General features: G+C 41.1%; 1 protein-coding gene across 1 annotated transcript; it reads left to right on the forward strand.

Annotated features, from left to right (window-relative positions):
• Positions 1 to 4,400: 4,400 nt before the first annotated feature.
• On the forward strand, positions 4,401 to 27,912 carry SLC35B4 (solute carrier family 35 member B4). Its single transcript, XM_010357734.2, has 10 exons — positions 4,401 to 4,836; positions 11,686 to 11,799; positions 14,387 to 14,489; positions 16,311 to 16,360; positions 19,670 to 19,751; positions 19,959 to 20,019; positions 21,555 to 21,664; positions 22,161 to 22,236; positions 25,278 to 25,353; positions 26,651 to 27,912. Exons 1-10 carry the CDS (start codon positions 4,760 to 4,762, stop codon positions 26,895 to 26,897), a joined length of 996 nt encoding a protein of 331 aa, XP_010356036.1. The 5' UTR covers positions 4,401 to 4,759; the 3' UTR covers positions 26,898 to 27,912.
• Positions 27,913 to 27,980: the final 68 nt, after the last annotated feature.

Genomic DNA, 27,980 nt, shown 5'->3' on the forward strand with positions numbered 1-27,980 from the left:
ACTCCAGCCTGGACAACAAGAGCAAAACTCCCCCTCCAAAACCAAAAAAAGAGAGGAAAGAAAAGCTACACACAGAAAAGTGACATCTTAGTATGGCACCTTCCTCCTGCACAACGTAGAGGTATCTACTCACTCTACTGTCCTCTCTGGCCACTGTAAAAGGATGAACGGCAGTTGGCTAAAGAGAAAAGGATAGTCCAAGCAGACAGAACAGCATATGCACAGGTAGCAATTTTGAAAGTTACTGTAAACTCAGAGAAGAGAGTGAGCTTATGGGAGTGGAACCCAGGTAGCTCTAGAGAGAATGACACAAGATAAAACCAAAGAGGTAAACTGAGGCTTGACTGTGATGTTTATATGCCTTCTACTAAGTGTGATTTTTACGCAAGGAATCAAGGAACACTGTGTATAGCTAGACTTCAAAGACATTCCTCCCACACAGACGCAACTGATGATTTTGTTACTTTTCTCCCACAGTGAATCAAGCTTGGTCCTACAAAATCAATAGGGCGTGGCACAAGTGGCACTGTGTGACTTCAGAGGTCACCACGGCTTCCGCCTTAATATCTTGGAATGTTTGTTCTAGGTGAAATAAGTTACCATTTAAGAATTCCAACTATCTTGAATCCACCATGTTGTGAGCAAGCACAGCCTAAGAGACACCATGTTAAGAGACTTGCTCCTGCCATCTCGGGGATGAACCCCTTCAAGCCTTCAGTGAACTCCAGCCCCAGCCCACATCTGACTGCAACTGCATGAGAATCCAAACAGAGGACAGAGTAGCTGTGTGCTGGGCACGGTCAACACACAGAACCTGAGTGAGAAATACAGTGTTTGGGTTTTTCTGTTTGTTTGTTTTGCTTTGAATCACTACAGTTTGGGGTGGTTTGTTATGTTGTACTACACACTTGGAACGGACATCTTGGAATAGCAACGGGACGTGAAGATTTGGGGTTTTTGGAATCAGCCTGGAGGCAGCAGGAAGGATGGGTTAAAGAACACAGAGGCTGAAGGTATCAAGATGTTAGGAGGCCTTTACAGGAGGAGAAGTGGGTGTCAATGGGAATGGAGAAGAAAGGCTGGAATCTAGAGATACTTGTAAGGTGGAACCAACGGGATATAAAGAGCAAATAAATGTGCCGTGGAAAAAAGAGGAAGACCTAAATCTTTCAGGTTTTTCCCAAAGAGAAGAAGTAGAGTACAATGTTCTTAATAGAAATAACGTCCTGTTAGGGAGGGTAGGTAATGAAATGTGTATGCCCTGATGGTGAGGGGTTTACTGGGAAATATTAGTGAACATTCCAAAGATGTTGGAAATTTTGGTTGAGGACACAAAGAAGATGGGGGCTGTCCATAGACATACACATAGGATCACTGTTCCGTATGGCAATGGTGGAAGTTCCACAGGTGAAATTGCCAAGAGAACTTGTGCAGGGCAATAAGAGGAGGGAATAAATGATGGAACTCTGAAAGGAGAACCCAGCGGTCAGAGGAGGAGAGCCCATTAAGGAAATGGCAAGGGTAAGTCAGAGAAGTCAAAAGAGAAACAGGAGACTCATGTCTTATAAACGGAGGGACAAGAGAATGTCCAGAAATAATGGGTTTTCATTGTAAAAAGCCACTGCCAGGTCAAGTAAGGTGAGACTGTGGTATATGGTTTTGACAATTAAAAAGTCATTACGGCTCTAAACAGGACTACTTTTAATATGCTGACATTGATCAGAGTAGTTTAAGAAGCTGATGGGAGGTTTAACAAGTAAAGACTATGAATATAGATTACTCTTTCAAGATAGTTGATGGTAAAATGAGGGAGGAAGAAAGATAAGTTGGTTTCTTTGAGCATGATTTTGGTCTGAGGACCAGTTTGCTAGCAAAAGTTCTCTGAGCGAATCAGAGGGGAGGATAGAGAGGTCTTCAGAGTTAACGATTTTATAGGCTTCTGCTCTCCAACTGCGGTCAACAGGTCAGTAGCATCAGCATCACCCGGGAGCTTCTCAGAAATGCAGAATCTCAGGCCACGCTGCAGGCCTAGTGAATCAGAATCTGCATTTTAATAAGATTCCCAGGTGATTAACATGCACATTAAATTAATACTCACTGCAGTAGGTCAAGACAGAAATGTGGAGGAAGGAAGGAAGATACAGAACTCGTGCAGGTACTCCAGTACTCAGGCCATTTTTTCTTGTTCAATCACTTAGGCATGCTTTGGTTTTTATCTGAGATGTAATGAGAAATGTTTAGAACATCCTTTAAGGGCTTCCAAATTCTTGGCATATATGGAAAATGAAGGTCTGTGTGAAGAGAAATCTCCTCTAATGAAATCCAGATGAAAATCCAGATCAGCCTTTCTCTTGGTAGGATTATCTATAGTGGAGGTGGAGATAGTATCATTGCTTCAGCCTCACTCCCAGATAGTCTGCTTTATTTGGTCTGAAGTAGAACTGGCACTACTATATACCTGTATATATACCAGTTATAGATGTATGTGTGTGTGTGTATATATATATGAATATAACTGGCATATACACGTGTGTGTATATATATATATAATTGGTGTGTGTATATATATGTGTGTGTATGTGTGTGCATGTGTGCATGTGTGTGTGTGTGTGTATATATATATATATATCTTGTGTGACTCTATTATGCTGCCAGGATTGAGAACCACTGAGAATTCAAGTAAAGCAGTGGCTCTCAACCACATCTGTACATTGGAATCACTTGGAGAGCTTTAAAGATGACTGATAGCCAAGTCCCACCCCCAGCGATTCTGATTTAATTAGACTGAGGTGCAGTCTTAAAGATGATCCATTGCTATTATCCTTAATCCTAGCTCTTTAAGGTACTCCCTTCCTTTACCTCAGTGGTTCTCAAACTTAGCTGTCCCCGCTCAGGCCACAGTCAAATCACCTGGGGGCTTTGAAAACTGCCAATGTCCAGGCACTTCTACCAGCAAAAATGCCTGTATCAGCAATCAGATCTTAATGGTGAAAAGAAGGCACACTTCCTTCTTCTTACAGGGGTATTCTCATAGCACTTACAATCTGAGCCATTCGACTTGACTCTTATTTACTCAATCAACAAGTGTTTGTTAAGCACATATTATGTACATAAGCTAGTGCCCCACTGCTCTGTATTTGTAAAATAGGTATGCACACTTTACCCAGCAAGACTAGTTTTTGATGGAACCATGTTTACACTTCCTTTCTGCTTCCCAGTATCTACTATAAAAGGTTAGCATTACTGCTCAGTATTTTACCACATCAAATATTTTCGTTGAATAGAATCCAATAGCAATAGCAAAGTATACGGTACAAAGCTAGGTAGGATCTTGGAGCGTTATATTGTTTTTGCTATTTCCTGTGAGACATGAACACTCTGAAGTCTTTCTCGAGATCTACAGCATAGTTTGGAATGCTTTTTTCCCCCGTGGCTGGGAGATCACACTGGAATCATCTGAGGTACTCGTTATCAAGTGCAGATTACTGGGTCTCACTTTAGACTTACCAAGTCAAAATCCTTGTGTATGGGCTCTAGAAACCTGTATTTTTAACAAGCACTCCACTAATTCTAATGCATTCTAGAATTTGAGAACTGCTGCCTTAAAAAGGTGAGTAGGAAGAAGAACTAACATGAATAGAATGCCTGCTACCTGTGAAATTCAGTATTTAATGAGCACCCGTCTTGAGTCTGAACAGTGCTGGCACATTACAACAATGAATGAAAGAAAGTCCTGGGGTACATGTTCTGGGGGCACTGTGTCTCGGATGAAAAAAAATGAAAATTAAAAAAAAAAAAAGGAAGAAAGGGAAGGAAGAAAGGAAGGAAGAAAGAAAGGAAGCTAGGAAGGAAGGTTTGTTCTTAGAGAGAGAAAGCGAAGAAAAGAAAGAGTCCTCACCATAGAGTTGCTAATAAAGTTGCTAACAGAGTCAGTTAGTGCGCTGGGTGCCTCATTAAGAATGATAATATAAAAGCAATACACTTAATATGTTAGGCTTTTCAGAGATCATATCTTTTAATTCTCACAAATTAAATGAGATAGGCATTCTTGATCCCCTCTTTACCAAAGATGAGATTGAGGCTCAGAGAAGTTGCCGGAGACAGCAGCGCTGATGAGCCAAGATTCAACCTCAGAACCTCTGAGTCCCACTATTCTTTACTAGAGGTAGAGAGGTAAGTTCAGATGAATTTCTACTTCCACTTAGTTCAGGAAGCAGAGTTGTTTCAGATGCTAGAAGGTATCTACAACAAGCAATCACAGCTCTGTAGTTCTAGTACCGCCGCTGCCAGCAAGTTTGTTGTCACCCTGTCGGCCGAGTTACTTTCTGCGCTCTGGGCGTTCCCGCAAGAAACACTGTCAGCTTTGGGACTTCATTTCCCAGCAAGCCCCGCGGCCGCCTATCGCGCGAGGGATGCGGGCACCTCGTCCCCCTGTCTTCTCTGGCGGAGCTGCCTGGCGGAAGCGGGAACGGCGCAGGCTGACGTAAAGGTGCACGGCATACTGGGACATGTAGTCTGGCTGGGGCTCGGACGCCCCCTCGGATGAATGGGATCGAGGCTGACTGCGAACTACAGCTCCTTGGTGGCAGCGTCGGTGTTGACCGCGGGGGAAGGGGAGACCCGGCGGCCCCGGGTGAGAGCGGCTCTCCAGTACCGTGCGATGTGCTGCGCTGTGGCGAGGCAGGAGGCCGGCTTCCTGGGGTAGCGGTATAAGCGGGCGCTTACTCTGTGCGCTCGCTCCCCCAACCCTGCACCGGCAATGCGCCCGGCCTTGGCGGTGGGCCTGGTGTTCGCAGGCTGCTGCAGTAACGTGATCTTCCTAGAGCTCCTGGCCCGGTGAGTGACCCGCTCGTGCCGCACCCGGTCTCCCGGGCGGGGCGGAGGAAGCCGGAGGAGAGGTCCCCCGGGACGCGCCCACGCCCTGGCCCCACCCCGCCGCCCACGGAGCCCGGGGCAGGACGGCCTGAACCCCCCAACAATCCGTCCTGTCTGGGCAGCCTGGGACCCCGCAGCCCCCGCTGCGCTGCTTCCCGGAACTGCGCACCGGCCGCAGTCCCGCCTAACAGTTTCAAAGCATTCCTGCGAGGGGAACACTCAAGGTGTTGCTGTCGTCACCCCTTTTCCACATTCGGGGGGCACTGATTGAAGCCTGAAGAGTTTTTCACATAACCGGTCCAAGGTCGGCGCAGAGCTAGTGTCAGAACCAAGGTTCCTTCACCAAACCACTCTCTTCCATCCCATCCAACTCCAGCTCTTTTTTCGATCCTGTTAAATGGCACAGGCTGGACTTGAGCAGAGGTTTTTGACGTATAAAGCAGTCTTTGTACATGCTGCAAAGAAAGTTTTACTTTTATTACGGCGTCCTGCAAAGCATTTGCTTTATTGACCTTGGAGATGGTTATGAGTGCATACATAAATGATGCGGTAGAACAGATTTTTATGTAGAAGATCAGTCCACGTGACCCGAGAGTGCTCTTTGAGGTGGCTTGCAAAAAGAAAAAAGAAAATTATGTAGAAGATCGGTCCAAGTGACCCGAGAGGGCTCTTTGAGGTCTCTTTGAATGTGCAAAGTTCAGTGGATAGAAGCTATTAGAGAAGAGACAACAGGTGGTGTGGAAAAGGTTCCAGGACTAAAAAGCTGTGTTGTGAAATTTCACTCTTGGCTCCGTCATCCACTGGCTGTGTAGCCCTTCAAGTCACTTAGCCTCTCTGGGCCTCCTTTTCCTGGCAGTAAAACAATACCTATAGTGTTTTCTAGCTCGTGTTTCTGAATCTATACATTACAAGTTGAGTATCCTTCATTTGAAATGCTTGGAAACGGGTGTTTTGTATTTTGTATTTTTTTTTTTCTTGGATTTGGGAATATTTGCATATACATAATGAGATATTTTAGGGATGGTACCCAAATCTAAACACAAATTCATCTGTGTTTCTTATACACCTTATACACATAACCTTAGCTTGAAGGTACTTGTATACAATATTTTTAATAATTTGTGCATGAATTAAAGTTTGTATACACTGACCTATCAGAAAGCAAAGGTGTCAGGTGTGGAATTTTTCACTTGTAATATCATATCAGTGCTCAAAAAGTTTCAGATTTTTTAGAGCATTTCAGAGTTCAGATTTTCAGATGAAAGATACTCAACTTGTATCTCTGTTGATCATCCGAACAATCCTGTGCAGAAGATAGGTCAAGAATTATAAACTGTTTTACTGAAGTGGAAATGGTCCAAAGAAATTAGGTGACCTTTCACTGCTTGTAAGTGGCAGAGCCAGAAATGGGAGCCAAGATATCTAAGCTCCTAGTCCAATACCTTTTTCAACCTCCCTGCCGGTTTTGAACTTGAGCAGCCCATAGATTTTGGTTATCCAGTTCTTCATGTGGTGCCTACTAGAAGTTTATTTTATTGGATATCATTGATTAAGTCATTCCAAAGCAACCAGTTTATTTAAGGTAAACTCTGTATGGGGTTAAGTTTTGCTGTTACAGAGCTTGAAATTTTGTTATACAGAAAGTGTTGATAAAGGTCTCTTATTTGACTTGGGTGAGGGTCTTTTATTTGACTTGGGTGAGGGTGGTGAGGGATGTAAAAATGACAAAAAAAAATTGTATCCAACTGTAAGTCTGATACACTTTTAAAGGAAGGCCACTTTGGCAGCAGTTGATGTGAAAATATAAAAAAGTCGGGCAGGCACGGTGGTTCACACCTTTTATCCTAGCACTTTGGGAGGCCAGAGTGGGTGGATCACGAGGTCAGGGGTTCAAGACCAGCCTGGCCAACATGGTGAGACCCCTGTGTCTACTAAAAATATAAAAATTAGCTGGGCTTGGTGGCAGACACCTGTAATCCCAGCTACTCAGGAGGCTGAGGCAGGAGAATCCTTAGAACCTGGGAGGCAGAGGTTGCAGTGAGCCGAGATAGCACCATTGCACTCCAGCCTGGGCAACCATGCGAGACTACGTCTCAAAAAATAAAAAAAGAAAATATCAAGAAGTGACTTCATCAGGCCAGCCATGGAAATGAAAGTCAGGGAATAATGGTAATATTTGTGTTGAATATGCCATTAAATTGAATCTTGCCAAAGGTTGTATGACATGAGAATATGCAAGCAACTGAATCCCCTCTTTACTACTTTTTGAGCCCCTGACTGAATTACTTGATCTCCCTGAGTCTGACCCAACTGTAAAAGGGGGTGATGGTGATGATGGTTCTTCCAGCTTCACAGAGTTTTGAAGGATGAAGGGAGATGTGCATGTAAAGCCTAAAGCACACTTGTAGGGCTTCCCATTCTTTCCAACACCTTGGTTTCAATACAGATATATTTCTTTTATGAGATGGTCCTGCAAAGTCCTGGACAAATCTGATTTTACAAAATATTTTCATGCATTATAGGAGCTTCTATTTAAAATATTTTGAATAATTTGTAAATAAATCACTTCTTTTTTTTTTGGTAAATCTGCATTTTTTGCATTAAACAGTGGTATTTCATAAAGTGGCGAGGAGGTGCATTTATTAAAATAATCAATGGTGCACCAGACTGAATAGAGCCCTTTCCTAATTTGCTTAGACAAGTCTCCACTTCTTGTGTTACAGATCAATAAAATAAGAGCTAGTGAACCAGATGGCCTTAAGGTTCTTTCTAGATATGGCTTCGGAATTTGTGACTTTATTTTGGGACATCACAGTGGAAGGCCCATAAATTTTTATAGCGTAGGAACTGTGCTTTTTATATTGGCTGGCTTGGAGCCATTAGGTGCCCTAATAAGTAGCAAGTACCATACTAAATATAAATGCTAAGTGACTTGCAGGAAGAAGAGGACATTTTTAACCATTTTCCCTAAATTGGAAAACAAATGTAGGCTTTTCTTTCTGATTTTTATACCTACAATTGGGACCAATATTAAAACACAATGCAGTGGACAGAGCAGATAGGTAGTAAGGGACGAGTGCCTTGATATTCCTCCTTAGGGAGCTTACATTCTACCTTGGAAACAAGATATACACACACCAGCTAACTAGGCAAGATATTACATGCCTTACATCAGGAAAACAATCTGAAAGGTTTTTTTCCCCTTTTTATTTTTCATTCAAGTGCCTGATCTTGAATTAAATCGTTTCCTAAATTCAGCAAAAGAAATGCAAAAGGCATAAACTGTCTGCCCAATTCATTCTCTTCAAAGTTGCATCCTTTTTTAAATAAAAGTTTGAATTTTTGCCAAGAGAATTCAAAGTAAGAGAAACTGCAGTTAGTGATTACAATTCCTGAGGAATCGAGCTCAAGGAAACAAGATGAAGGGATCCAAGTTTTTACTCTGCAGTTTTAAAATGAATTATTCAAGTTAAAATAAATAATTCCATTGGTAGCTATACAACAGTGTGTTTCAAAAAGGCTTCATAAGTTGAGTTTTCAAAAATTATTTGAGCAGATTAGGGAGATTTGTAAATTCTATAGAAATAGAAACAAAAAGTAAATTGGGGTTGTTGCTGGACTGGGAAAAGCGAAAAATGGAAAGTGACTCAAAATGGGAGTAGAATATCTCTTGGGAGTGTCCTAACATTAGTGGCAATTATTGCACAACTAAAAACCCATACCAAACCCCACTGAATTGTAATAATCATAATGCTAAGGGTAACCGCAAATGCCATTTCTTTGCCACTGACCCCGGGGATTCTTACCTAACGCAGTGCAATGGGACCCTCAGCGTCTTTAGCAATGGAATGAAATGGGCATATCAATACCCACCTCCATAAAATAAAAAGTACTAGGATGTCCTTTTAAAAAATCCTATAGAGAATACACATGTAAAGTGAATCGTTTTTTAAATCTCTTTTTATCTCTCGTAGAAATTATAAGATTCTAGATCACATTGGAACCCTCCCATTCATTCTCTTGCTTGAGCGAAGGTGGGTCACTGACCCGAAAGGGAGAGCAGAAAGGTAAAGGGGCATGGTCTGTCCCCTCACCATCCCTGCTAAGGCACTGGCTTCTGACAGCCTCCTCCTTCATGTCTGGCTCCCTCATATTGTCATCTTCTTGGGCAGGGATCCAGTCCCCTTCAAGTTGGGGGCTCCCTGGAAGCTGCCACCTAACTCTACACATAATTGGGTCTTGATCATTGTTCTTTAGTTGACTTGGCCTAAGCTTGTTAAAGAGAACATAGAAGGAAACTTTTAAGCCTCTTTTGGATTAAGTCTTGTGCTTGGCGCTTATATGTATTTTCTCATTGAATACTCACTACAACAGTGAAGTCAGTTTCATTTTAGAGATGAGAAAACTTAGTCAACTGGAATGTCTTTAAAAGGGGGAGGACCTTTTAAAGATTGAAGACCTTTCAGTATGCAAGATCCTGAATACTGGTCATCATACTTGCCTTTTTCACTCTGTGGCAGGCACTGTGTTAAGTGCTTTTCAGGGATGACTCATTTACTCTACAATAAATCAAAGAGATAGGCACTTATATGGTTTCCATTTTAAAGATAAAAACACCAGACTTAGATAATTCACTTCTGTCACACAGCAAGTGACAGAGCAGCATCTCGCATGTCAGTGTGTACTTTTAAGCACAGTGGAGCATGGTAGTTCCCAACCTTGTGTCAGCACCTGAGAACTACCTGTGCATTCACAAACACAGCGATACATGCACTCTCACACACTCTCAGCCCTTTCCCTACACCTCAACTGCTATTTCTCCAACCTGGCTGCACATGACAATAAAGTGGAAAGCTTTTAAAAGTACAGATTCCAGGGTCCTACCCCAGACCAATCAAATTAGAAGTGGGAGAGTGAGCCTCTTTGGGTAAATAGGTTGTTTTTTTGTTGTTTGTTTTTGAGACAAGAGTCTCGCTTTGTCGCTCAGGCTGGAGGGCAGTGGCACAATCTCAGCTCACTGCAACCTCCACATCCCAGGTTCAAGTGATTCTCCTGCCTCAGCCTCCCAAGTAGCTGGAATTACAGGCATGTACCACCATACCCAGCTAATTTTTTGTATTTTTAGTAGAGACAGGGTTTCATCACGTGGGCCAAGCTGGTCTTGAACTCCTGACCTCAGGTGATCCACCTGCCTTAGCCTCCCAAAGTGCTGGGATTACACGTGTGAGCCACCGTGCCGACCATTTGGGAAACAGGTTTTTAAAGAGCAGAGTAGGCTGGCCCGCGCTCCAAAGCACCGTGTTAGCAACCACCTAGAGTTAAAGTTCTTTCTGTTGCTCATATTTAGGCTAATGGTTTTAATTAGCTCCTTGAATGAGGTAAATGTCTTACATGATTATTTATGGATTCCTGCATTTAGCCTTGTCCTTTGAACATAAGAAGGGCTAAAAGAGAATTTGTTGAATTGAATAGGTTGCAGTTTTCAAGGAAACCTTCATAGGCAGCAGAACTTAAAGAGTAGCAACAGTTCTGCTTCAGTTAGTAAGCCTAGCTCTGTAGGAATGGCTCATGCCTGGGCTGTCTTATTTTTGTGCCTGATGGGTATATTTAAGGACTTGTATATCTTGGCATTGCTTTATATATAATACTAACACCACCAATGGAGAATGGAGTCATTTCTGATAAGTAGCATTACATTAACATGTAATAATACAATTACATCCCTCTCTTCATCAGCTTCAGGTGAACACCTTTGGTCAAGATGAAAACGCAGAATACGAAGGCAGGTGAATATTGGGATTATAGGAAATCTGGAAGTTTCAGGAGAGCAAAGATAACTGCTCACTTTGTTCTTCCAGTGATTGAGCAGAGCTGAATGGAAGACACGCTCAAGAAAACCTGAACATTTTAAATGACTGGTTTTCAGAGTACCTCAAGATGAATGTCAGGAGAAAGTTTTTAACTTTGTAAATTTGTTCCTAACAATCACTGTTGAACGTGGGGTATCTTCCCCAACTATTTCATAGACCGCTAAAGAGAATCTATTGAATTCCACAAGCATTTTTTGAGTGCCTAATATATTCAAAACACGGGGTTAAGGGTTGTGGAGAATAGTAGACTACGGCAGTGTTTTCCAGTCTTTTGTTCATTATGCCTCCTCCAGAATACTTTTTAGACGTTTTTTTCTTAATCCCTCCCTCAGGTGTACTGGTTCAGGTACTGTATGTAGATTTGTATTTTATTATTATAAAAAGAATAAGATTCCCCCCATCCCAAGAACCAAGTTTTGCCCCGTTGCTGGGCACCATTACCATTAAAGTAATGTCCCCTATCATCAACACTGGGTTCATTTTTCATTTGACAGCAGTCTTGGTGATTTCTGGTCAGGAGGGATATATAAACATTCTGGGAGACCTGAGCATATTTCTGTCTCTGGGCTTTGCTGCCTAAGCTGACTAGGATCCTGATTAAAGACCTTTTTGGTGAAACAAAGATCCCAATAAGAACTTATGACCAATTTCCTACAGTTTACTAGGAAAGCTGTATCATAGTTCTGGAAACAAATGTGTCACAGTAATTCTCACTCATGACCTGGTACACGCAAGGAAGAGTAAAATAAGAAAGCTTGACATTCTTCTCTGTGAGATCAATGCTAAGTATATGTGATCCAAAGGCTATGAACATTGAGATAAAGGACAGTGGGTAATCAAAATCCCTCCACTCTGTTACTCTGGCCCTCTAATTAGAATGCATTTTAGTATTATCTCAATTTTTGTGCCTTCCCCTCCTCTTTTGTTATTCACTATACAGGAAGCATCCAGGATGTGGGAACATTGTGACATTTGCACAATTTTTATTTATTGCTGTGGAAGGCTTCCTCTTTGAAGCTGATTTGGGAAGGAAGCCACCAGCTATCCCAATAAGGTATGGTACATTAGAGTCTCTTTTAGCTTTTGGATTTTTTAAGAAAGTAAAGAGGTGGTACCTGTATAAAAGAAGTATGAGACATTCTTTTGTAAGATTTATTTCAGAGATATCAGTAGAATACTAAGTCATTTTCTGAATTTAATACGTTGTGAAAATCCAGGGTGCCTACTTCCAAACTAAAATTTCTGCCACAAGATTTAAAATAACCATGATGGAGACAAGAGTGTGTGTGTGTGTGTGTGTTCTTATTTAGTATAGGATTAGTCAGAAGGCCTAGTGTGACCACAAATTTTGTACTGTCTTCTGTGTTGGTAAAGTTATCAAACATTCTAAAAGAGGAGTATCCTTGTTTCTTTTTAAAAACGAATGGCTTTTGGAAATAAATAGAGGTAGTAGTTGCATAACTTTGTGAATGTACTAAATGTCACTGAATTGTTCACTTTAAAATGGTTAATTTTATGTTACGTGAATTTCACCTCAATTAAAAGAAAATGAATGGCAAGCGAAATCAAAATTTGTTGATGCCAGACCTGTAATCCATTAGTCCAAATTTGCCTAATTGTACTAATGGGGCCAAATAGAAAACAAGGCAGTTCTTATGATAAACAATGTATTGAAAACTCACCTGTCTTGCTGCGAGTGACTCGAGATAAAAGTATAATCCATCCAACTATGAGAATTTAGTAGGATGGTGTCACTTACTCGCTTTTAGAGCGACATTCTGGTATGAATATATCCAAGTAGGAAGGCTAAGGCCCGTCTTTGTTGGTTTTCTTTTGCAGCATTCCTATGTAGCCTGCTATAGAAAATCTGGCTGAATTTTGTTAATATTATACTTTTAAAGTTCCCAATGCGATGCTAAATATTCCAGATACTTTTTGTTTTTCATTGGCTTTAGTATCTGCATAAAACTTTCTGCCCCTAAAGACCAGCATCTACATTGCAGTAAAAGCCCCAGCATTTCTTGACTCCTCTGGCCCTTTCCCGCCTCTTCCCACTGTCTCTCCCCATTCTCTCTACCACTAGCATAGATCAGGAAGTATACCCTGTCACCTTATCTTTTATAATAACATCCTAGCTGACTGACCTCCCTGCCTCGCACCTCTTCATCCGTCCATTTCACTTAATATCATTTTACCATGTGGCCTCACTCTGTGGTTACCATGATGTTCTGAATGACATCCAGACTCCCCAGCCTGCCCTTTGAGGGTCTCTGTGATCTTGCCCTCATAACCATATTCCCGTGCATGTCCTATGTGTGGTGGCCATTTTATTTTCTGTAGGTGGAGCCATAATCAAAATTTTGCTCATGTCATTCATCCCCATCAACAATTTCTAGGCAAGCAATGTGGAATAAATTCATTGTCCTAAAAGACCTTGACAAACTCTCTGTAAATGGCACCTCGTCAAGATAGAACTAAGAAAATTTGGCAAGAAACCTGATAAAGTTGCAGATAGTATGTTATTTAGAAGCTGTGAAGAAGCTGTTGCTGGTAATTTTGCATGTGTGTTCATTGTCAAGTTCCTCAGACTCTCCAGACTATATTAGTTTAGCCTTGGCTTGACTGGCCTGTTGTGGTGTATGGCTCCACACCTAACTAGCAACGCAGAATGGGTTCTTTCAGGGAAGATCACTTAGGACTCAGTGCCGTCATATCCTTCAGCTGTGCAAAGGTGGAAAATGGTTGGGAATCTCAAAGATCAACATTTCCTGAAGAATATGGAACCACTTATTTGCCTTTGCCCTGCATTCTTTAGCTATTTATTTTAAATACTGTTTTTTCTCTTACTGATATGGTAAGTTGAGTCATATGAAATTTCTAGCATTCAACTTGTTGACCTATAAAACCGGCAATTTTATATGGTTTACCCAATATATGTAGAAGGCATCTTATGTATTTTCTGGATCACAATGATGACATACAAATGTAAAATTATTTGTTTATTCATCTGTTCATAATTATTCATATGTATTTATCCCTGTAAGTTATTAGGGTTACTGGATTTTTTTTTTTTTTTTTTTTAGTTTTTGTTTCTGTTATTAAGACCTATAAACTTTCAAAAAACAGAGACCCTGATTTTAAATAAAAATCTGTACAAGTCAAACCATGTCCTCATTAATTTGGAGGCCACTAGTTCAGAATGTGGGAGAATTTAACAGCTGCTAGGCTGAAAATAATCCTTAACTTAGCAAATACTTTCTTTAGAAACAGCGAAAATTAACAGTACAAACAAGTGTATAGAGGAGGTATTTGAGAGAATCAGCCATTTGCAAGTTCTTCAGAGGTATATGAAAATTATTTACAAAGAACCAATGCAATCATTTTAAGTTTCTATGTATACTTGAAAAATATTAGTGTTTCTTTAAATGTATTTTATAACTCAGACTTTCCCATGTTAGTCTGGCTTTGTGAAGCATTTTGATACTTACTTAGTAGTTGACATTGCATGATAATAGCGATGCAATCTTGTAACGCAGAGGAAATATGCAAAATGCCTTTTTAGCCAAAAATATGTATTTCCTGTACTTGATTTTCTTGAAATCCTAGATTCTGTTTGATGAGCTGTTCTGTCTGCATTTCAGGTACTATGCCATAATGGTGACCATGTTCTTCACCGTGAGCGTGGTGAACAACTATGCCCTGAATCTCAACATTGCCATGCCCCTGCATATGATATTTAGATCCGTAAGTGCTGCCAGATCCCGTGTGTATGTTCGTCTGAAAAGTATAGTTAAGTAGGTCGATTGAGTATATGGCAGAACTAGAAGGGTCTTGTAATAAGTGGTCTTGGGTAGAAGAATAGGTTTGTGAATGCATGAGCAAAAATGGCTTTCATCTGAAAAGTAAGGCAAAAAGGGAAATCTCAAAGTGGATGGTTTACTTTTATTCATCTGAGGTCTAATGAGTGATTAATAAAAAGAAAATTAAATTTTCCCTAGGAAACAGATTTTGCCTTCATTTTCCCTCATCTCTTTGATTTTATATTCAAACATGCTATGTTATTTAACGTATTTCTTATCACGTACTTCTTTCTTTCATAAAAGTACATTTACTTCCAGAACATGAAAGAGATACTTGTCTTTTCTGATTTTATTTTTTAAAGCAGAGACTTGAGATAATAAAGGGAAATTCTTGATGAAGGTAGGGTTTCTCCCAAAGCACTCCAGGCAAAAAAGGCTGATAATTGTGATGGTAACATTTACATGTGGTCTGAGATTTTTGTGAGATTGTACGGTTCCCGAAGGGAGTTTCCAAAGCAATTATAATAATTAAGGTGACCTTCAAAGCATTGAAAACATAGTATACTTTCAATAAACACCTGTTGATTGATCGTCACCTTTTTAGAGAACAGAGAGATCCTTGCATGACTTTTCCCATTAAAACTAGTCAGGGGCTGCGCGCGGTGGTTCACGCCTATAATCCCAGCACTTTGGGAGGCCGAGGTGGGTGGATCACCTGAGGTTGGGAGTTCAAGACCAGCCTGACCAACATGTAGAAACCCCGTCTCTACTAAAAATACAAAATTAGCTGGAAGTGGTGGCACATGCCTGTAATCCTAGCTACTTGGGAGGCTGACGCAAGAGAATCATTTGAACCCGGGAGGCAGACGTTGCAGTGAGCCAAGATCACACCATTGCACTCCAGCCTGGGCGACAAGAGCAAAACTCTGTCTGAGGAAAAAAAAAAAAAAGTGGTCGGGGGTAGAGGGTGCAGGTAATGGGGAGAAGCTTATTAAAAGCTCTTATAAATTAGGTAGATGGAAATTTTGACAAATATAAGTCTATGATATCATTTATTCCTGCTAGCCCTAGCTTCACCACTGACCAATTACAGGTGACCCTTGAACAACATAGGTTTGAACCTCATGGATCCACATATATGCGAATTTTTTTCAAACAAATATGAAAATACAGTATTCGTGGGATGTAAAGCATGCCTATAAGGAGGGTTGATCATGACTATATTGAGAATTGATCGTTTTCATTCTCATTGTCATCTTTATAAGGTTTTTTTTTTTAAATATATGTATACGTATATTTTTGGAGATGGAGTTTCGCTCCTGTTGCCCAGACTGGAGGTGCAATGGCGTGATCTTGGCTCACTGCAACCTCCACCTCCCAGGTTCAAGCGATTCTCTTGCCTCAGCCTCCTAAGTAGCTGGAATTACAGGTGCCTGCCACCATGCCCAGCTGAGTTTCGTATTTTTTAGTAGAGACAGAGTTTCACCATTTTGGCCAGGCTGGTCTCAAACTCCTGACCTCAGGTGATCCGCCCACCTCGGCTTCCCAAAGTGCTGGGATTACGGACATGAGCCACCGCACCCGACCATCATAATAGCTTTTTATGGTTTATACTTTTGCCGTCATAAGAACAACTAAATCTTACTAATTATTCATCCTAGCCTCCTTCATTCCATGTTTTTCCCCCTTGCCCATGTTCCTATTCATCTCAAATTATGTTTTTTTCCTAGTGCACTAAACTTGTTACTGTTGTCTCCTTTTGCAGGGTTCTCTAATTGCCAACATGATTCTAGGAATTATCATTTTGAAGAAAAGGTAAACAATATACTTCTATATTTTGTGTATGGAAATGATATCCTGTCCATAAGCTAGTCGTCTGGATTCCTTGTCCCAAAGTAGTGATAAGTTTGCTTCTGGCCATCTACCTCTTTTCTTTTTTTTTTTTTTTTTTTTTTTTTTGGGACGGAGTCTCGCTCTGTCGCCCAGGCTGGAGTGCAGTGGCCGGATCTCAGCTCACTGCAAGCTCCGCCTCCCGGGTTCCCGCCATTCTCCTGCCTCAGCCTCCCGAGTAGCTGGGACCACAGGCGCCCGCCACCTCGCCCGGCTAGTTTTTTGTATTTTTTTAGTAGAGACGGGGTTTCACCGTGTTCGCCAGGATGGTCTCGATCTCCTGACCTTGTGATCCGCCCGTCTCGGCCTCCCAAAGTGCTGGGATTACAGGCTTGAGCCACCGCGCCTGGCCCTACCTCTTTTCTTAGTTCTTTACCAGTGAGGCCCAATCATGCAATGTCCTGAAGCAGCTGACCAGGTAAGAGGCGACACCTGTGGTGTCTCTATGTAGAACTGAATAGCTCTTGCCATCGTTGAATTTTAGTGTCATACTAACCTGCGAAGCCAACTTATAAAGATGATAGAGAGGTTCACTGTGCAGTATGGTCACCACTAGCCACGTGTGACTATTTACATTTACATTTTTCAAAATTAAAGAAAATTAAATATTTAGTGTCTCAGTTTCATTAGTCACATACACTTTTTTTTTTTCTTTTTTCCTTTTTTGGAGACGAGGTCTCACTCTGTCATCCAGGTTGGAATACAGTGGTGTGATCTCGGCTAACTGCAGCCTCCAGCTCCCAGGTTCAAGTGATCCTCCCACCTCAGCCTCCCAAGTATTTGGGACCAAAGGTGTGTGCCACCATGCCCAGCTAATTTTTTTTGTATTTTTGGTAGAGATTGGGTTTCGCCATGTTGTCCAGGCTGGTCTCAAACTCCTAGTCACATTTTCAGTGCTCAGTAGGCTCACGTGGCTGGTGGCGACCATGTTGGAGAGCCCAGATGTGGAACATTTCTAACATCCCAGAAATTCCATGGGATACTGCCGCCCTAGAAGATGCTTATCAGTACAGCATAGCGAACTAAGGAATGGTTGTACATATTAAAAAGGAAATTCCTAACAAAGGCCCAAATAGCCAACAAGATGGAAGGAAAGGTTCAGGGCTGTTCTTTGTGACTATCACCAATGGCTCTCTTTGGGATAGGAGCAGGAAGTACCAGAAGTACCTGGGATGCTTTTTCAAAGTATTTGTCTCTCACCTTCACTCTGAGCTTCACCCCTCACTCCTAAGCAGGAAGGATGTTAGCGAGAGACAACACATACAGTTTGGGAAATTTCTCAGGGAAAGTTCACTGGTAAGACCAAAATTATACAAGCTGATGGCAACTTTTCAATGTATTTCTTATCCAGCCCCAAGCTCTCTAGACGTGCTTGGAAAGTAGCTGTCAATTCAGAATGTGAGAACCTAGAGTTTTTAAGTATTAAAGGCTGTGTCATGAAAATAATAACTGTCCTGTCCTACTAGGCTCCATATCATGGACCCTTTATCTCCTGAGGCTTATGAATTCCTTGAAAAGTACTGCTGTGGTTTTCTTTCTTTCTTCTTGGTTCTCTGCATTTCAACATAGATACATATGATGGTCAGGTTTATTACATTTGAAGTGATTGCCATGCTTCTTATAGTGTGGAATTCACCTTGGGACAGGCCTGTGCTCTTTTCCAACCTTTGATTCTGGCTCATAACAAGGATACCAAAGAACGTGTTATAAGAGGAGTTGTGTTCTCCTGGTATTGCCCCAAAATATTCGGGGTCTTTCTCAAGCATCTGTTGCCCTTAAGAACTTGTTCTGAGGGTGTCATCTTGCATCTGTCTAAGCCTTTTGACTCTTTTCTATGTGTGTCTCTTTCCCATAGAGCAGGAATTTCCATAAGGTAACTTTCCAATAGAGTGAATTAACTTCTTATCTCCTTTTCTCTTGGGTAGAAGACCCTCGAGTTCATAGTGTGCTCCTCATGCCAAGATTTGAAGATCAAATCTATATTCACCTTACCCATGCCTTTATTATTCTTTTTGGCCTGAGTTGTAAACCTCTTCAGCGTGATCTTTCTGGACTGAAGAGGTTCATTATTTTTTACCGTACATCCGCTCATACCTGCTTCCTCCCCAACTGCTCTCTAACATGGTCTTCTTGGCCCTTTTGGTCCCTTTCTCTGCTTATTAGCTAGTTCTGGCCTTTTACAAAGTACTGTGACCAAAACAATACTATGTATTTGAGTAGAAAACCTGGATGGTTCATCTTCTTAGTTAAATTTCTTTTAATCCTCGCCTGAGGCCTTTGCTTGATTACCAAGAATCTGAGAGGGTGCTAATGATACTAGCTAATGTGAAATGGTACTGTTATTACTGTCCGTAGTTCTACAATCTGAATATCCTTCCCCTTATCCAACTATGCCAACATTTTAAAACAACATTAAAGGCCGGGCGCGGTGGCTCACGCCTGTAATCCCAGCACTTTGGGAGGCCGAGGCGGGCGGATCACGAGGTCAGGAGATCGAGACCATCCTGGCTAACACGGTGAAACCCCGTCTTTACTAAAAATACAAAAAATTAGCCGGGCGTGGTGGTGCGCGCCTGTAGTCCCAGCTACTTGGAGGCTGAGGCAGGAGAATGGCGTGAACCCGGGAGGCGGAGCTTGCAGTGAGCTGAGATCTGGCCACTGCACTCCAGCCTGGGCGACAAAGCGAGACTCCATCTCAAAAAAAAAAAAAAAAAAAACAACATTAAGTCATTCAGAGATTTAAAAAAACAAGCCTCCCCCACAGAATGGATGATTGGATTATGTTCTAAGTATTGAATCCTGCTACTTGCACCTGAAAACCTGTTCTTCCACTTGCATAGTGTGTCTTAGGACACAGATTTGGGCCCCCTGAAGACAGGAAAAGCAACAGATCCTAGTAAGGACAGGGTCAGGCTTTCATCTGGACTCTTGAGAGCAGAATGCAACATCACAAATCTGGTCTATTTCTGTTTTTATTTCCTGATGAAATAATCGATTGGTCAACAAAGTGTTGGAGACGGACTAAACAATACCAAGGAAAAGTGTTGGTTAGAAACCAGTCAGTATTCTGATTCATTCACATGCATACTTCTGTGGACTGTGCTGGAAAGTAATCCTGTCTGTCATATTTTAGTGATTTGTACTTTCACCCACCATCTGACTGTAAATATCACTGGGAAATTCATATCTGTGCTTTCCTAAGGTGTTTTTCTTTTCTTTTTTTTTTTTTTGCAGATACAGTATATTCAAATATACCTCCATTGCCCTGGTGTCTGTGGGGATATTTATTTGCACTTTTATGTCAGCAAAGCAGGTGGTAAGAAGCTCACAAATCATTTTATGTTCGCTACTTGCTGTTGGGGCCCAGTTACCAGGCAATTAATAAAATTCAAATTTTTAGGTAATACAAAGATTTTGAAAGAGAAGAGGGGAGGGAAATGGGTAACGTAAATCTTTCCCTTGTATGTTGGCGCCTTGCATGTAGTTCTGCTCTCTGTACCTAGTTTATTTTCTTATTTCCTAGACTTCCCAGTCCAGCTTGAGTGAGAATGATGGATTCCAGGCATTTGTGTGGTGGTTACTAGGCAAGTACAATAATTATAATAAAGTTAATTGCCTCTGCAGTTGTGTTTGCTGAGTTTTCTCCTAAGAGACATGTTTCTTGGCAAGAAGCTTCAGCTAAACAAATTATGCCATGGAAGAGAGGCACCTGGGATCCCATTTCTCTGAACCTTAGTGTTCAAGAAAGGAAAAAAAGAAAATGCCCCCACATTCGTGGCAATATGTTCTACAACATGGATCCGTGTTTTTCTTGGATGCCACTGGTGTAGAAAGAAGTGCGTGTCTACTTGCCCATCACACTCTTTGAATGTCATCCATGTCTTCACGATCTGTCTGCCGAGTGGAAGCTTCTGCAAGAGAAGGGCACGTTAGAGCAACTGACTCTTTAAATTTCCGAGGGACTCATTTCTAAAGACTTATTTTCTTCAGAGGTTAGCTGTTCCATATGGCAGTGTTCCCAAACCTGACTGATCATCAGAATCTCCTGGGGAATTTTTAAAAATACAAGGATCTCTTTGTGGAATTAAATAGGCAGCTCCTGTAGAGCTTTGTTCTCACGTTTTTTGATATGGAGGTGAGATCGCCCCAGGGGCTTTCGATGATAACAATAACAGATTGAGACTGACCAAGTGGAAGAGAAAGAGCAGTGAAAGAACTGTGTTCTCCTTGCTTCTTGGCTTTGAAACTTTATCCCTTTAGGTTGCTGTTTGTAACATAGAAAGATCCTCATGCGCTATTAGAAAAATACCCAATGAGAAAAGTGTGCAAAGGATGTGAACATATAGTTCACGGGGGAAATAGTAGTACCCAACAATTTTAGGTTCAGCCTCACTAGTCTAGTAATCAAAGAAGTGCAAATTGAAACCCAAATACAATACCTGTTTATGTTGGCCTATCATACCAGCAAGATGACAAATGGTTATCTCAGTGCTGCTGAGGGTACAGTAAGACAATTATTTTTATAAAAATAGTTTGGGTATAAATGGACACAGCTTTTATGGAAATATATATATATATATATATTTTTAAATATATTTATTTATAAAAAGTATTGTATTTTTTAAATGTCCAACAGCCTTTGACTCAGTAATTCCACTTATGAGGGTTTATCCTAAAATATATCAACATTTGTTTAAAGATTTGTATACAAGGATGTACATTGATTTTAATAATGAAATAATTGGAAATAACCATTCTCATACGTTTAAGTATGCTACATCCATAGCATAGTCATTAAAAGCATTCTTTTGAAAAAATTTTAATGACTGATTTAAAGGAAAAGTCCAGGCAAAAGCTCATGAAAAGAGCAAGATATAAAATTCCACATGCAATCTGATCCTGTCTTAGTGTAAAAAAATTTACACAAATGAATATATAAGGAGATGTAGAAAGCTGTAAAGGACTAGATGGTAATCATGTATTTTTATTTCTTTTTACAATGTTGTACATGTTCTACAATTAGTTTGTAATATTTGCAGGACTTTAAACAATAATGTTCTTCAAGAAAAACATCTGGAAATGAACAAATGCAGACATCTTGTAACCTGATGTTTTTTAGGTATTGGGGCACTGACTTTTGCTCTTCTGATGTCCGCAAGGATGGGTATATTCCAAGAGACTCTCTACAAACAATTTGGGAAACACTCCAAGGAGGCTTTGTTTTATAATGTAAGCAACTTGTTGAACCTGGGAACATGAAAATTCCTAAGTTGTAAAATGTTACTTCAAGTGAACTATTCCCATTCTTCTGATGTAGTTGATGGGATGCTCTGGTGGGTTCTGAGTCACAGTTCACTGCATGAGATGACACAATCAATCAAAGCGAATTAAATGGTGTCTGCATATTTAGCAAATCCTTTTGTGCAGAATGACTATATGTTTAAATTTCTCCATTCCCTGTTGTTGAGGAAAGGATGCTGGCTCCATTGTTTGCTTTGTCTGTGATGGCCCTCAGACCCTATAAGGGCAAGAACCATAATTTGGGAGTTGATATCCTGCCATACAATGTGAAGTAGTCAAGAAGCTCCATATACATTTAAGTCTAACTTGCTTTTCTTTATATTGCTGTCAAACAACCTGTACAACTTTTAATCATTGTAAAGCTACTCCAATTATTCTATAATGTTTTTGCACTTAGATTTATGTGACCAATTTCTTTCCACAGCACGCCCTTCCACTTCCTGGTTTCATCTTCTTGGCTTCTGATATTTATGACCATGCAGTTCTATTCAATAAGTCTGGTGAGTTTGGGGTTAGGCAGTAGAATTACCTGACAGTTTCTGAGGCAGAGTCTCAGTTTTACTCTTGACTTGACCACGGCCTTTTTCATGATCCTGTTCAAATCATATGTTCCTTTCAAAAATGTCTCCATTCCACTTTCCAGTCATTGCAGCAGCAAAAGCTTTCACAGGAGTTTCTCAATTATTTACAAATGCAGTAAAAGAATATTTTCGAGTTTCCTATTTTGCTTTGATATTTGTGTGTTTGCATTTGAATGTGAAATGTTTGATGTTTTGAGAATGCAAATGAATACTTATAGCACACTGCAGAGACTGGAGCCCTGCGAAGTTGGGCAGCCGTCCAGCTCTCTCAACTGCTGTTTATCCTTCTGTGTCGTGAAAGGCAGAGCTGCTCACAGATCCATCCCAAGCTACCGTGGAGCAGAGCAAGAGGGGAGCTCAATGATGACAAGGTTTTTCTCCTAGTTACAGATGAGATAGGCAGCAGATGAATAAGCAAAATTAGTTTCAAGCTTCTAGTGTAAGTTAGCTGTCACTTTTTAAAGTGGCCAGTTAATAAATGAGCTATAGATTGTCAGTTAACTTGAAAGGGATCACTTATATGATCTGATTATCTACTAACAGTATTATATAGACAGTGAACACACAAGGAACAAATAAACATTTTTAAAATCAAGGTTTTATGTTGCACACACCTCAAATGCTTAAGTGCATTTTGTGGAATGACGGTGCTCAGTAAACATTTGTTTGCTATCTGAGCATGTATCGTGAAGTTATGGCTATTCTCTGCATTTATAGTGTTGCCGCTCCCATTTGCCCCACCCCCCAAAAAATGGGAAGGTAGTGTGTAAGAAAGTTTGCAAGGCTCTGAATTACTCAAATAATCATTTCTTCATATTAACACAGTAGTTTTTAAGATCTCTGAGAAATCCCACACAGCAAAGGGCTATTGAAATAAAAATGTCAAGTTCCATGTGATTGACTGAGTTGTTAGAATGCTTCTAAAAATCACAGGGCTAGGCATTTATGATAAAATGTTTTACAGAATCTGCCTTCAACTTCTTCAGAATCATTTCCAAGTTAAAGATACATTTTCCTTCTCTTGCTTTTCTTGAGATTGTCTGAGATCCATGAATTTTCCAAGAGAGCTAAAAGTCCATCAAAATAAGTGATATTCATTGTCTTTCCTTCAGAGAGTCAGTGTATCTCTGAAGTTATTAAAAAGTAATCACGTTTGTTAACTTCCTTTTCATTTCAATATCTGCTAAGTATATCAAAGACAATAGAATACCAGATTATTGGCATTGCCCACTGATCCAGAACCAAGTTCCAAAACTTAGTCTTTATGTGTGTGTGTGTATATATATATGAGACATTTTATTGGTGAAAGAAAATTGATGTTTATTTTCTTACCAGATCTCAGCATCATTATATCAGAATTTCTTAAATTATGCTGTATAATTCAAACCCGAAAACAATTTAGTAATACAAAAAACTGACCCGTTGATGATTTCTATGTCTTTGTTCTCTTTCATCTTAGATATTTTATTTCCTCCCACAAATTTACTGTGCAAGTGTCATTATATAAAGCTAACATGTGAGTGAGTGTGTGTGTGTGTGTGTGTGTGTCTATCTTTTAAGAGAGACAGGACCTCCCTATTGCCCAGATTGGTCTCAAACTCCTGGGCCAAAGGGATCCTCCTGCTTTGGCCTCCCAAAGTGCTAGGATTACAGGCGTGAGCCACTACTCCTGGCCTAAAACTAACATAAGAATATATTTAAAGTTATTCACAGTTCCATCAATCTAGACATCTGCTAATTGTATTTTTATTGGTTTTCTTCTAGACCATGTCTGTTTACAGAGATTCTTACATAGCTGTAATCCTTGAGTGGATATAATTTTATATTTGTTTTTTACTTTTTTTCTGAGTTTTATGTGGCTATATAATCTCTACGATTTTCATTTTTATCAAACATACAATGCCTCCTCTAATGAAAGTGCCTTTGTTTATGTAGCCATTGCAGCATCATTGGACATTTGATTGATTTTGATTCAGAGTTATCCTTTATTATGCATAGTACTTTAATGAGTGCAGAACCTTTTTCTTCCTTGGAATTAACTAGGATTAATTCTGAAGGATGGGTATGAATACTTTCATAGACCCTTAATAAGGATTATGAAATTGATTTTTTAAAGAATGAAACCAAGTTATACTGCCACCAACCTGTGGCTGCCAGTTCCATTACCAACTTGCCGGATTAAGATATTATTTATAAATTTTGAATTGGCTAGGCACAGTGGCTCAAGCCTGTAATCCCAGCACTTTGGGAGGCCAAGGCAGGCAAATCACCTGAAGTCAGGAGTTCAAGACCAGCCTGGCCAACATGACGAAACCCCATCTCTACTAAAAATACAAAAATTAGCCAGGTGTGGTGGTGTGCGCCTGTAGTCCCAGCTACTTGGGAGGCTGAGGCACAAGAATCACTTGAACCTGTGAGGCAGAGGTTGCAGTGAGCTGAGATCACGTCACTGCACTCCAGCCTGGGTGACAGAGTGAGACTCTCTCTGAAAAATAAATACATAAATATTGAATTGCTAATTTTGTAGCTATAAAATGGTACAGTCTTATTTACTTTGGAATTCTGTAATTACTAGTGTGATTGAACATCCAAACGGTATTTAGTTACTAGCCGCCATTCCTCTTGTGTTGAGTAGTTAAGGCTGTCTGTATCATTTTATCATTCTCAACTTTTCTGTGTTTCACAGTCTTTCTTTGTAAAGTGAGGTACTATTCAGGCAAATGGTAAAGCATTTCCTTAAAAATTAAAACTACTATTTGTTTTAAGAAACCAATTTGATGACTTTAGTGGCTGCTATAGATTGGAGTCAAGGCAAGTAAAGGGATGTGTGGTCCAATTCTATTTGCAAGGAAGAAAATGTTGCTGTTCCTATTATGTTCAGTATGTATTACCCTGTTCAAACTATGAAAAATTCAGCTGTTAAAAAGTGATGTGGCTATATCCTCTTGTAACCTCTACAGAGTTATATGAAATTCCAGGCATCGGAGTGACCCTGCCCATCATGTGGTTCTACCTCCTTATGAACATCATCACTCAGTATCCTTTGGACTCTGCCATCACCTTTATGTCGTCTTCAGGTTCTTTTGGCATAGGAATGGTCATTCTTGTCTTCCAACAGTGTGTTGACTTGAATCTGATTTTCGCTAGATTCATTCTGCAGCAAGCTGGAGACAGAGACCAATTCAGGGAACTCTTTGTAGAGGGCAGAAGAGGTGCTAGTGGTGCAGTAGGTCAGTAAGGCACAGGGCAGCGGGAGGAAGTGCCCTGAGTGGAAGCATAGGAGTCCATTGATTGACAGTGGCGGGTGCAGTGGCTCATGCCTGTAATCCTAGCACTTTAGGAGGCTGAGGCAGGCAGATCACTTGAGGTCAGGAGTTTGAGACCAGCCTGGCCAACATGGTGAAACCCCATCTCTACAAAAATACAAAAGTTAGCCAGGCATGATGATGGGTGCTTGTAATCCCAGCTACTCCATAGGCTGAGACAGGAGAATCACTTGAACCTGAGAGATGGAGGTTGCAGTGAGCTGAGATCATGCCATTGCACTCCAGCCTGGGTAACAGAGTGAGACTCCATCTCAAAAAACAAAAAACTGTGTAGCGTGAATCATCTGTGATTTCTACCTGTGATTTTTTGGTGTCCTAAGATATTTCCAGTGATCACAAGCTGCTGCAAAGTCCTGAAAGAAATTTCAAATTAAGAGGCTGAGGTGGGAGGATCACTCAAGTCCAGGAGATTGAGGCTGCAGTAAACTTGATCACTCCACTGCGCTCCAGCCTGGGTAACAGAACAAGACCTTGTCTCAAAAAGAAAAAAAAAAAAAAGAAATTTCAAAATAGCTTTCGTTTTTTAAAATAGTTATTTCGAATGATCTTACATTCATTATGAAAATAATTATGTCTTTGAAATAGTAAAACGAATCGCAGTTGACCTCATTCCTCTGAAGTCAGCTCCTTGATTTGCCATAGAGCCCCTTTCTGGAGGAGAGGATAGAAGGACTGGAGGCAAGATAAATAAAGGTGAATGGGATCACACTTACCGAGAGTGTCACCCTCTGTCATTACCTTGGAGGTGCCTGTCATTGTAACCATAGGAAGACTCCAACATAAGAATAATTGGCAGTTTTTTAGGCGGTTTCGAATTGGTACCCATAAATGGAATGGCAGGACAGTTGTTCTGCAGGTTCTCCCCAGGAGGAGCCTCAGAGCTGCCGTAACGGACCTTCATGTTTTCTTAGAATATGAGAAGTTAAGCCAGGGGCCATGCTAGAAGGTTCTCCCACTGATCCCCCAAGTATAGTCTGCAGAAAACTACCTTGACTCCACTCCTCCAGGTACGTGTGCATCCGGGGTGTGTTCATCCTCACCACGGAATGCGCCTCCCTCACCGTCACGCTCGTCGTGACCCTACGCAAATTTGTGAGCCTCATCTTTTCCATCTTGTACTTCCAGAACCCCTTCACCCTGTGGCACTGGCTGGGCACCTTTTTTGTCTTCATTGGGACCTTAATGTACACAGAGGTGTGGAACAACCTAGGGACCACAAAAAGTGAGCCTCAGAAGGACAACAAGAAGAACTGAGGCCTGCCTGGAGTATGTAGACCAGTGTCGTCGTGAGGGAGGGACCACCGTTTCGCTTTTGTTAATGCCGAGCTACCCGCAGTGCTGAGCCAGCCATGCAACAGGAAATCTTCAGGAGGAGGGGACTTCTCACATTGCTCATACTGACACGTGTAGACTGAATAGAAACCCCTCAGCCCTAAAATAGAAAAAAGAACAGTTCTGGACTATTGAACAGCCCATTCATTTATTTGTTTTGTTTACCAAAATATTCAGTATTATTCTTGTTTATTGAATTCTGAGTCTCCATGAACTACTGGCTTACTAACCACGGTCTTGGAAAAGATTGTCCCTTCTGTTGCTGTTCTAATGCATCTCTGCCACAGCAGTCATTGTCATCCTGTGGCCTTATCCCTTTTGTCTCCCATCACCTTTTCCTTCCTCAGCAGCACCTCACCGTCAGTCAGACGCTGCAGGCACCACCATCACCAGGAGTGGCCAAGTAAACTGAGACACCAGTAACAGTGGGGCTGGACTTCCTCCCACGTTTTGGGAAGGAAACAGATGTTCCCTTGAGCTGATTCCCAGTGACACCGGAGCAACACTAGTGGGACTCCTCTTTCCCACATTTTGCTTTTTTTTTTTTTTCCTATGCAAAAGTCAGATGCTTCTATCCATTGCTTTCTGTGGTTAGGGCAGCCCTGCAGCATATCTCACAGCACACACAGTGTTCATAACAAAGAAAGGTTGTGCCAGGCATGGTGGCTCATGCCTGTAATCCCAGCCCTTTGGGAGGCTGAGATGGGCGTATCACTTGAGGTCAGGAGTTCAAGACCAATCTGGCCAACATGGTGAAACCCCAACTCTACTAAAAATAGAAAAATTAGCTGGATGTGGCGGCACATGCCTGTAATCCCAGCTACTTGGGAGGCTGAGGCAGGAGAATCACTTGAATCCGGGAGATGAAGGTTGCAGTGAGCTGAGGTCTTGCTACTGCACTCCTACCTGGATGACAGAGTGAGATTCTATCTCAAAAGAAAGAAAGAGAGAGAGAGAGAGAGAGAGGGAGGGAGGGAGGGAGGGAGGGAGGGAAGGAAGGAAGGA

The sequence above is a fragment of the Rhinopithecus roxellana genome, chromosome 6, assembly GCF_007565055.1.
Source record: "Rhinopithecus roxellana isolate Shanxi Qingling chromosome 6, ASM756505v1, whole genome shotgun sequence".
Lineage (NCBI taxonomy): Eukaryota > Metazoa > Chordata > Mammalia > Primates > Cercopithecidae > Rhinopithecus > Rhinopithecus roxellana.